At 43.5% G+C, this 12,016-nt stretch overlaps 2 protein-coding genes across 2 annotated transcripts in view; one reads left to right on the forward strand and one right to left on the reverse strand.

The window, feature by feature from the left end:
• FAM13C (family with sequence similarity 13 member C) overlaps positions 1-1,947 on the forward strand; it is a gene marked incomplete at both ends in the record, with an annotated part of 44,338 nt that extends 42,391 nt beyond the window's left edge. Inside the window, 1 exon segment of the mRNA XM_083364205.1 lies at positions 1,824-1,947. Coding sequence (XP_083220331.1) covers positions 1,824-1,947 — 124 coding nt within the window.
• A 7,164-nt stretch (positions 1,948-9,111) lies between these two features.
• The window catches only part of PHYHIPL (phytanoyl-CoA 2-hydroxylase interacting protein like), a gene marked incomplete at both ends in the record, with an annotated part of 45,518 nt that continues 42,613 nt past the window's right edge, over positions 9,112-12,016 (reverse strand). Inside the window, 2 exons of the mRNA XM_083363555.1 lie at positions 9,112-9,646; positions 11,373-11,490. Coding sequence (XP_083219681.1) covers positions 9,112-9,646; positions 11,373-11,490 — 653 coding nt within the window. The remainder of the gene's footprint in view (positions 9,647-11,372; positions 11,491-12,016) is intronic.

The following is a 12,016-nucleotide window of genomic DNA, read 5'->3' on the forward strand; positions in this document are numbered from 1 at the left end:
ATAGAATAGAATAGAATAGAATAGTTGGAAGGGACCTTGGAGGTCTTCTAGTCCAGCCCCCTGCTTAAGCAGGAGAACCTATACTGTCTCAGACAGATGAATGTCTAGTCTCTTCTTAAAAATCTCCAGTGATGGAGCGCCCACAATTTCTGGTGGCAAGCTGTTCTACTAGTTGATTGTCCTCACTGTCAGGAAGTTTCTCCTTTTTTCCAGGTTGCTTCTCTCTTTAATCAGTTTCAGCCATTTTTTCTCGTCCTTCCCTCTGGTGCTTTGGTGAACAACCTGGCCCCCTCAGCCTTGTGGCAGCCCCTCAGATACTGGAACATTGCTATCATGTCTCCCCTATTTCTTCTTTTCTTTAGACTAGCCAAACCCAAGTCCTGCAGCCTTTCTTCGTATGTTTTAGCCTCCAGGCCTTTGATCCTCTTTGTTGCTCTTCTCTGAATTTTTTCCAAACTCTCAATATATTTTTTGTGATATGGTGACCAAAACTGACTGCAGCATTCCAGGTGTGGCCTTACTAGGGTTTTATAAAGTGGGACTAATACTTTGTGTGATTTTAATTCTATGCCTCTGTTTATACAACCCAGGATTGTATTGGCTTTTTTGGTTGCTGCTGCACACTGCTGGCTCATAATCAAGGGATCGTCCGCTAAGACTCCAAGGTCCCTCTCACAGTTACTGTTTTTAAGCCAGTCTTGCCCAATCTGTATTTGTACCTTTGATTTTTCCTGCCTAAATGTAAGACTTTGCTTACAGTCTTGACTCCTTCCTAACTTTGCAGCAATAAGCAACATGCAAGAGATTAGGCTCAGGAGAAGACCTTCTTTTGTGGGCTTGACAAATGGGCTTTGGAAATTGGGGGCACCAATAAGAAAGGACCTCCTTGCCAAATATAATACCTAGAAACAATCATATCAAGTAGATGCATCGCATTTGTGCCTAGAAGAGGTAGCTTACCCCCAAATAAATCATTTTTCAATTGGTGCACCATGTGTAGCATCAGTTCTTAGAGAGATAACTGACTTTCCCACCAACATCTCCGTTGGGGGAGAAAGTTACAAGAATTGCGAGCTTTGAGGATCTTATTGGTGCAACGATGGCTCCCTTCCCCTTTCTAAAGCTGATACCTTTCCCCCCCCCTTAGGGACAGTAGGAAATAGAGACTTGGCCTGGAATTGTCCCCTTGTGGGTCCAGTCCTCAATCCAGCCCTCATGAGGATTTGCAGTCTTTCTTAGCAATGTATACTTGCTGCCATTCAGGAGAAAGGAAAGAAGGTCCCAGTGTGACAAAAGAAAGTGGGACTTAGTCTGCCCTCAGGATATATAGCCTTTTAATCTCTTGCACCTGTTACGCGTCCCAGCTTCTGCCAACCTAGCAGTTCGAAAGCACGTGAAAAATGCAAGTAGAAAAATAGGGACCACTCCGGTGGGAAGGTAACAGCGTTCCGTGCGCCTTTGGCGTCCAGTCACGCCGGCCACATGACCACGGAGACGTCCTCGGACAAGCGCTGGCTCTTCGGCTTTGAAACGGAGATGAGCACCGCCCCCTAGAGTCGGAAACGACTAGCACGCATGTGCGGGGGAACCTTGACCTTTTTAATTTCTTAGGACTAACCTGTGCAAACAAGCATCTAAATCTCCTGGGCCTGGAGGGGTGGCAGATATATTTCCTTGGATCTAGTTTGGATTTTGCCCTCTCACCTACCCTCTCTAGATTCCCCTGGAGTCTAGAAGTAATGAAAGTTTCCTGATCAGAAGGGCGTTGTGAACCCTTGCTACTTCCTTGCTGAGGTCTGAATGCTCGTTTTGCTATTTTGCAGGAGTCCCCAGAAGGAAGATCGGATCCCCATGTCAGAGGAATATTTGGAGTACAAGCACATCAAGGCCAAACTCCGCCTCCTGGAGGTTCTCATCAGCAAACACGATGTCTCCAAAACCATCTGAAGCCAGTAAAATGTCCTGTTGGAAAGAGGAAAGAGGCCGTCTGGCTCTTCCTGCCCAGTGATTTGCTCTTGCGCTTCCTTACGGTGATAAATGCTCAGGTGAGCACAGCAGAAAGGTCTTGGAGCAGGCATGAGACTGCACAAGGAAGGAGTGACTGGATGGAGGGCAGATCCTTCCCTGTGAATTCTCTCCTATTTCCAGAGTCTGTTTTCACCCGGACATTTGCCTACTGCTGAGCTAAAGGGAAGCAGCAGCCCTATGCAATTTCAGGAAGGTGGCTTGGGAATTCCCCTGGGTCTCTCAAAGCTCTGATGGAACATACTTTGGATGCTTGATGTCCAAACTATCTGGCCACCATCATTTGGACAGCGATGCTCGAAACATTGGAAGGGCAAAGGAGTAGCGAAGATGAACTGTTTCTTTGATCTGCGCTTCCCAGAGGGAAGCCTATGCGCATATAAAGCTGAGCTTTGTTGGTATGTCCAAAATTATGAATTCTTGAAGGGCAAAATCTCGTGAATTATAAAATCCCAGTTCAATTAACCCTTCAAAATTCATTGCACAATCTCCCCTATGCCTGAGATGTTCCAGAAGTCTTACCAAGGTCTCATGAGAATTCAGACAAGAACCACAACATGACAAGCCTCTTTGTGAGATTTTTTGCCCTTCTGGCATTGAAATCTCATGAGATTTATTTGGGTTCAGGGAGATTTTCCAAGATTCAATCATCTTGTGGAAGGGCCAGTTCAGGAATCTTGGTGTCACCCACTGCCTGCTTGTCACCACTTTTTGACAAGAATGTCATAATTCCACACAAGGAATGACACCCAGGCCTTGACATCTTATGGAAGCTGTTATGATATCTTCCTCATCGGGATGTCATGAATTATGTAACATGGGTTAGTCACCCAAATTGCAATTGCAAAGCAGAATACATGGTGCTAAAGGACAGAGTTTGGCTGTTGAGAATCTCCATCTTTCCCCATCTTCCTTTCCCTTTTGAGCAAACAATAACGAGGCAGCTTTTGGTGCTTTTGATGCAAAGATATGAGCAATGCTTAGTGAAATTCTCATAATAATTCTTGCAAAAATATTCAAGGGCCAGTTGGGAGCATCTGGGCTATGAGGCCAGTTCTCAATTCCCAGGACTAAATTATGCAATAATTTTTAAAAGTTTGGGTGAACTCTTGTTCTGTGCGCACTGAAGGAAATTTTTGGAAACACAGTTATTTGCAGAGTTCAGCTAGCTGTAGAGAAAATTTTGGGTGCGAGGTTGCTGCCAAAGCTGGGTCAGTTTTGTGTTTATCCAGCTGAAGTGTTTATATAGCAAATTCCCTCTTTGTTACTGACATCAGCATATCTGCATTCTGTGCTTTACCACTTCTGACTTTTCCTAAATAGGGTTGGGTGGATTAGGGCATAATGCCTTTTGGTGAGTTGTACTGAGAAGCCCAGCAATTGGAAAGTGATCTCTACACATTTTCCTTGCTCTGCAGAGGCTTAGATCTTAATTAAACCTTGGGTCAATCAATGCTCAAGAGCTGTCTCCTTCCCAAAGTGGCCTTGCCCTGCTCTGCCACTCATGTACTTTGGGAAAGGTTCTGGATGCTGCAAAGATATGTCGAATGTTCAGTTCAGGCTGTGGAAGTGGTGGAGAAGCACCAAGAACAGGAATGTTGAATTTAGACAGGGAGGGCATGCTTTTGGAAAACACATAACCGGATGGGTTATTCTACACCTTCTTACTGAAGAAACAGGCTATCTTCTGAATTATTGCCCCTGCAGGCAGCTAACTAGATTATCCTAGTTTCCTGATTTTGCACAAAAAGTGTACAACTACTTTTGTCTGAGTGCTGGAGTTCTCTTCGGGTTGCATTGTGATATCTACTAAGAGTACATAAACATGGGCTGATAGGGAATACAAAGTGAGAAGTGGACCAATTTCTCTCTTGGACACTTCAACACTGCTGTCTGACTTTAGGTCGAAGCTTTATAATAGAACCCACTCTCCTGAAACAAAAATACTAGAAGTGTAGTTTATCCAGCTCCACGATCGCTTGGGTGTGTGTGTGTGTGTGTCTAAAAATACATTTGCATTTGTGTGTGAGTTTAAGTATGCATGTAGTTGTGCTGACTAATTCTCTTCCATCCCAGAGCCAGGATTTGGGAAAACCAGAGCTCCCCATCTGTCCCATAAAACCAAGAAGGACCTATGGACCTTCGGGTTTAAGCTGCCTATAGGAAGCTTCTGGGAAAACAAATTCCACCAGCTCTGTCCACTCTATAAATGGCCAGGGGAATCTAATGCCATCTGGAGGACTATACTGTGGGTTCTCACCTGTGGTTTAGAAGATCCTGCTTGGAGTACATGGAGTATGGACTTTCTCACTTCCCCTCCCATATTATCCTTTCCCTGTCCTTCCGCACCAACCTTCTTCCCCAGCCTTCTTCCATGTTCTTTCCTTCTGGCACTGAATGGAAAAACCAAAAAGTGATTCCAGAAGCCCCAAGACATCACAGTGGGGAAGGGAATCCCATGTAGAAGCTCAGCTTCTCCTTCTTGGGAGGTTGGAAGTGAAGTGAGGGAGTGGCCAGTTGTATCCTCTTCAGCTTCATACCCGCCAGTTGCTGGCCACATGCACACCTGTCAGTTCTTTAAGGCAGAACAGGTCAGGAGGCAGACTTCAAGTCAGACTGGATCCATCCTTTGTTTTGAGAGAAAGAGACAGAGAGAGAGAGAGAGAGAGAGAGAATGAATTTTGGCTGAGTTTTCCTTTCCCACTCTCTTTCATGTACTCTAGTGAAACAGGGAAGAATCAGCCTGTTTCCCAACTTAACACCCTGTTTTTCCACCCATCCCTTCTGTCGAGTCTCTCCAATGTCATCTCTGTGGTCACATCCTGTTCCAAGTACCAGGGCTCCATAGAAGCAGAAGAGTTGTTGGGACTTTTAAAGCAACTCCTGCAAGTTTGGAAGGTTCATCCCCTTCCCAGCTGTAGAAATGCATTCTGTTTTGGCACTCTGCATGTTGGCACGCAGGTCACTCCCTTTATAATTGAGAATCGTTAAGTGATTGGCTGCTTTTTAATGGCTCAGGGCTATCCTTTGATGTTACTTAAGGAAAAGGCCATCCAGATACGGAAGGGTAAGTGGGAGGAGGGAGTTAACCCCTGTATTAAGCATGTTAATGAGGCTATTTTAGGTATGAATGTGAAGTTTCAGGTGAAGTTTGCTTGTGATGCGTGTCTATCGCAATCTTCCTCATTCTTGGGTCTTGATGATGGGTCGAATTAAACTCCATCATCCCTAAAGACTGTGACAACTGTAGACCAAGATATTGAGAAGACACTTGTGTAGAGTATCTATGGAAATTTAGACCTGTGCCTTAACATTTGTCTTGGTACCCATAACTAATTATAGTCGCCTAAACGCATACATGATAAAGTCATGTATACAGTCTTCACTAAACAAGTCCCATTCCTACCCCAGATAGCTTCAGTTCCCACAACTCCCCCCATCTTTGGGCGAGAATCCTTTAAGGAGAAACTCATCTATGGAGAAGTGCTGAAGACAAGAATCCCTGTAAGAGTAGAACAAAAATTCGAGTATCCCATTATTTTAATGTTCTTTTAATTAGATATTACTTTGCATCTTCCAGAACAAATCTCTCACCCGTGATGGTTGGAATAAGTTTAGTGGGTAAATATGCTTTGATGTAGAGACTATTTTGCAACGGAACAGTTTTAAGATGCAACAACTTTGACAGGCTTAGTGTTGGAAGCGCCCCCCTTCTTGGTCAGTTTGTGACACAGGCATTGTCAGTTTCTTGATACTTAGATTGTAATGTGGCTGAAAGCAACAGCAGGAGAAATTCACCCTCACAAGCTGAATGCTTTCAAGTGGCTACAGAGCCTAAATCCTGCAATGTGTTTAAGTGGCTTTCCACACTCAGTGGAATGATAACTTTAACACGGTTGTTCTCATTTTCATTATCCTTAATTGTGATTTTTGAACCTTATTTCTCCATGCTTCTCTTTCGCCCTGTTGGGCGTGTCCATTTCTTTGTTTTCTGATTAATGTTGTGATGCTGCTTTGCTCATGAGCTCAATAGAAACACCTGGGCTGCCACAACCAACAGGATAAAGTGGCCACTGATCACAACCATAAAGTAGCTTCCCCAAGGGAACACAAGAGCGAAACAATACAGATAATTGTCCATCTGTTTACTGTTTCCAAAGTAAGTGTTAAAATGAGAGGTGGTTTGGTGGACCTCTGGTTTATATACGCTGATATTTTTTTCCTAGCGTTGTTTATTTTAGGAATAAAAAAAAAGTGCTTCACAGGTCAGAGTTATGTGCCATCCATGTTGAGAGTAATGTATTTATGCAGTCCACACAGTGGTTTTCCTATCTCGTATCTGTGAAAAAAAGACTATTTCTTCACCAAAGGAATGGCTTTCCACCTACGATAAGGAACATACAACAGATACTGAGACAGTAGGAAAGGTTTGATAAAAAAGAGTTTACACTCGGTTGAAGGATGGCGAAGTTTTGTGAGGCTCTAGGGGTGTCAAACTGATGGCCCGTGGGCCAGATGCGTCACACGCAGGCCCCGCCCACCAGGCTCCGCTTAGGCAAAAAAAATCACGATACGTCATGATACGTCACGTGACGCGATCGAGTTTGACACCTGTGCTCCAGTGTGACAAAAGTGAAAAGCGTAGCATCTTGTTCCTTTCTGATCACTCTCTGTCCTAGAAGATTTAATCAGATTAACGGAGATAAGACCGAACACTTCTCTCATTTTAATTCCTGTAGCATTTTTGTTTTGACCTTTCCATGCACACCAAACACAAGGGGTGAATTCAGAAGGATGCAAATTAATCAGGAAAAGGTCATGGGCTAAAAAGGTGTGTTTAGCCTAAGTTTACCGCTGAAATTAAGTAGTGAAAATCAATTTATTTTGAAAAGGCACAGTTTTTAAGAAGGAAGATTAGGGATTTATGGGGCGGGGGGAAAACCCTTGAACAGGGAAGAGTAGTCCATGCATTTCAGGGTAAGGAATTGTAAACTATTCCATCCTCTTCAAGAGAAACCCACAGGAGTTGGTTGATAGTAACCAAAATGAAACAAACTACGTGATTGTCCACTCTAATCTTTATTTGTGTAGCACAATACTATAAAATGTTGCTTTTTATGATTACCAAAGCTTGTTTGAAAGCATGCACTTTGTAGGATCTTAATATTTCACATGTGATGATCGCCAAGGTACTCTGTTATAGTGATAATAGCTTATTGCATTATGATGTATGCAGATATTTAATCTAAGTGTCATGGTTACGAATGGTGGATGGTTGAATTTCTGTTCTCTTAATTTGGTTTGCCGTAGGCTAGAATATATACACGGCTGGTTCCTGCCATCTTGAGGTTAAAAAGGAGTAGACTTTATAAGTGAAAAAGTTATCCTCGCAGTTTAAAATAGATCACTTCACTATGGAGCATGATTGAGTCTGTGGTGGACAATCAGGAGACTTCCCAAGAAACACAGGTTTAATGGCAACCAGATTCAAAGAAGTCTCCAGGAAAAGATGCATACTGTTTTTAGCCTTTGGGGTTCATCTTTTGATAATAATGACACATAAAGGAGAAGCAGAGCCCTTGGTCTTCTGATTCTGGTGCGCAGAAGAAGGAGGATTACCCACAGGCAAAGAGGGATGTGGGCGAAGAAAAGGACCAGGTGAGATGTTTACGTTTGGAGGGCGATGATTCCACAACACCAAAAATGTTGAGGAACGCCAGGGAGATGCCCCTCCAAGGCCCAGAACTTCATGGTGGACAAGGTCTTCTGCTCTTTCTGCTATAGTGTCATAAAGGGAGGCATTTGATGAATTCCATTATCCACCAACCATGTCTGTAGGTCACTATATGTAAAAGTTGAAGCATGATTTTTTATTTTTATTTTTTTAAAAAGGGAGAAGAATCTTTTAATGATTTGGGAAAGGACTGTGTCCCATGACTAAACTAAGTGGATTTTCTGTTTGTTTGTATGTTTGTTTGTTTCTATGGCAATTGATGTTTCAGTGTCGTTGGCTGCATCATTTATAACTGAACCAGAATGGTCATAAATCTGTTTTAATTAAAACTCATGTCAGAGCAACAGGAACAGATACACAAGTATTTGAAGTTTACAAACTACATCTTTGATAAGGGAAAATGCTGTCATGACATGTGTACAGTTGCTATTAAAATGCCATCTATATATTCTATATGATTGTATAATATTTTATACAACAGTACAAATAAAATATTTTTCTATTATGATGAAACACAGGTCTTCCGTTTGTTTGTTAGCTCATATAAATAACATAAATAACACTGTCAAACGACACATTGGAAGTGCTGACATTTTTCCCCCCCCTAGGCTTGTGAGAGTTAATCATGCTGCCGTTACACCTGCTCATGCTGTTTAGAAATATTCCAGTTAAGTTGTTCAGTAGGTTAAAATGAATGCATATTTAAACACCATTTAGAAGCCAGGAAATTTTATTTCACTCAAGCTTGTTTATATAGATTTGTTACATTTGGCAGTATGGAGAGAGGAGAGACAAATTAACACCAATTGCAGCACCTAGATGTATAAATGGTTGCTAGGAAAATGAAATAAAATAAAACCAAAATACCCCCAAGATTTTGAACAGTTGAAAGCAGTGGTGGAGCAGGAGGGAAGGAACATGGGAAATACCAAGGGCACAACTACAGCTACACAGGGCAGCTGCAAATAATACTGTCTCCATTTGGAGCTCCTTTCCTTTCTCTCCATGACACAGGGACCCACTGACTGGCACGGTGATGTCATCCATCCTATGTCCCCATCAGCAACATCCAACCGGAACAGGAAAAGCACAGAAGCTGAGGGTACAATGGCCAGCATGCTCGGCTTCAATGCTGTAGGGCAGAAGGGGAGAAAGATACTTCACTGGATGCCATTTAGAGAACTGCCCCAGCTTGGCTGGAACATGTAGCTCTGCTCAGAGAGGAACTGTTGCAAGAATTGGGTCATGGGACTTGCTTCTGGGAAGGAGGGCATTCGTCATGCGTCTGATGTGTAGGGTGGAGAGAGGGTGTAGGCAACGGAGGAGGGTCCTAAGGAAGGTGGCGATGGAAATTAGCGTCCCACACTGATGTTACATGTCTTGCAGCTTGGATCTTTCTTGGCATTGGCAGTGGACAAACTCATGAGTTGGTGGCCGGTGATTTCTGCCACTGTGCCGAGGGAGAGACTGACTGGGTCAGTGTAAATCACTTCCAAGATGACATCCTGCGCATGGTGGTAAACCATGACCCCGTCTTCTTCAGTGCAGGTCAGGAATTTGTTATCCTGCAAGTTCAGCTGAGGCAGGCGCTGCTTGCAGAATTCGTCCCCCAGCGAGCCGACGGGGGCAAGGACAAGAATGACATAGTGGTAGGCTGTGTACATGCAGTAGAAGTCCCCGAAGTACAAATTAGTGTTTGGGTTGAAAAGTTTCTCAGCTGCAATATCAAACCTGTATCTTCCATAAGGTGAATCCTGGGGGGGCTTTCCGGTGTTGAATTCGGTGTGGCAGCTAAAAAAGATCCCCTCCAGCTTCCCGCTGATAGGAGAGCCGTGGCTGCCGCTGTTATCCTTAACTGAGGGCTGAAGGATGCTTCCATGCTGCTCTCTAGAAATAAAGGATGGGGGACATGTTAGTTCCACAGTGGCATTAGAGCATGGGTTTCAGAGGACCATGGGTCAACCCAACACCCTTATCGTGTTTGCATTTATGCAGGGAAACCGGCCAATACAGATGCGGACAGAGACCAAATTGCTGTATAGGACATTGGGGAGCTGTGTGTATTATTGAAGAGGCTCTCTAGTTTTAGGCAGTGAGATGTTGAAGGGAGGCCAAAAGCAGCCAGGGAAAGCCCCTCTTATTTTTAGAATAGAAAGTATAATTAAAAAGTTGCAGCAATTTATATTGTCGATCTACTTCTGTCCCCTTCCTAAGAACCACTGGATTTAGACTGACGGCTACAGACTGTGCCATATCGACAGTGAAATGTTTGTCTGCAAAGCTAAGTGTTTCATTAGGGCAGCAGTAGGCAACCTTGGCTCTTTTATGACTCGTGGACTTCAACTCCCAGAATTCCTGAGCCAGCCATGCTAGCCCAGGAATTCTGGGAGCTGAAGTCCACAAGTCATGAAGGGGCCATAGTTCCCCCATGCTGGCTCAGGGATGCTGGGAGTTGAAGTCCACAAGTCATGAAGGGGCCATAGTTCCCCCATGCTGGCTCAGGAATTCTGGGAGTTGACGTCCAAAAATCATGGAGAGACCATAGTTCCCCCATGCTGACTCAGGGATGCTGGGAGTTGAAGTCCACAAGTCATGAAGAGGCCATAGTTCCCCCATGCTGGCTCAGGGATGCTGGGAGTTGAAGTCCACAAGTCATGAAGGGGCCATAGTTCCCCCATGCTGGCTCAGGAATTCTGGGAGTTGAAGTTCACATGTCATGAAGGGGCCATAATTTCCCCATGCTGGCTCAGGAATTCTGGGAGTTGAAGTCCACGAGTCATAAAAGAGCCAAGATTGCCTACCCCTGCATTAGGGCAAAGGGGAAAATGTGATGTCATAGGATGAGTTCTAGTTCCACTTTGTCTTCTTCTATACTTTCCATGCATAGAGGTAAAGAAAACTTTAGATGAGGTTCATCTCTGGTGTCTTTTTAATTTCTCAGAAACAGGAATGTGAATTTTACATTTCAGAGGGCACTGGAGTGAATCTACCTTTATTTTTTACATTGCTAGCATGGACAGATGTGCTCATGAACAGATGAACCTAACAGCAAACATAAGTCTGCCTAGGATTCCTGATCAATAAATTTTTGTTTAAAACCGTTCTGCAGAGTTTATGCTATCTGGATCAGAATTATAAAGCATCTCTAATTCATAGTTCCAGAACAAACATCATTAAACTTGAGATTAACCATTTTAGGCCACAAGGAGGAGCAGAGAGCCCCTTTTTGGATGGCAGCACAATGACCCCCAATGCCAGATGAGCTAATCCTCGGCCAGCAATGAACCTACTCCAAGGCTACGCATTGTTGTTAATTCTTCCCTATATTATAAATGCTTTGCTTTCCTGTTTTTAACACTGTACCTGGTAAAACTGCTTTGCTTTATTAGATTTCAAGAATATTGCAACTAAATCTGCTAAAGAGTACAACAATCTGCTATTCACTTATCAATGATAACACTTACAGGCAACTGTTGCTAATTAAGAAACAGGTTGCTCCTAGATCTGATGTGTTGAGTGCTTCCTTGTCATTTAGTAGAAAAAGCCATGCTCTTATCTGCTCCACACGCCATCAGGCAACCGTGAAAAGCTGGCTCTTTTTGCCTTCACTTACCTGATGTAGTCAAAGTATTCTTTGTGCTGATTCCGATAAAAGACCGAAAACTTAAGCATACGCCCTGCAATCACTTCTGCCTTTTCCAAAAGTTGTGTTAAGTGAACCTTGGAATAATCTGTGAACACAAAACATTTCTGTTAGCGTGGGGAACACGCCAGTGCTTCCAAACAGATGATTGATGGTGCTATTATCAATTGGGATCCAAATTCTAGCAAAATACACCTGTCCATACATGTGTCCGTATTTCACCATTGGTCGTTCTCTTTCAGGGTAAGCAACACAATGTCAAGTTCAGAAGGAGAGTAAGAGACAGTAGGGAAAGGAAAAAAGGAGGGAAGGAAAAAAAGAAAGAAAAGAGAACCTTAACAGCAACATGATTTAGTATCATCCTTTTCTTGCAAACTGCCTCGCTTCTATCATGCCCACGTGTTGATTCATACCCCACCTTTTGTTCTCAATTTTGCAACTCTCTCTTTCTCTCTCTCCGTCTCTCTCTTTCTCCCTCCCTCCCTCTTTCTCTCTCTCTCTCTCTCCCTCCCTCTTTCTCTCTCTCTCTTTCCCTCCCTCCCTCCCTCTTTCTCTCTCTGGATTGGATATCCATTTGTCTGAAATGGTGTAGGGTTTCCCGCCTGAGCAGGGGA

This window comes from Vipera ursinii (genome assembly GCF_947247035.1).
Source record: "Vipera ursinii genome assembly, chromosome: 5".
Classification (NCBI taxonomy): domain Eukaryota; kingdom Metazoa; phylum Chordata; class Lepidosauria; order Squamata; family Viperidae; genus Vipera; species Vipera ursinii.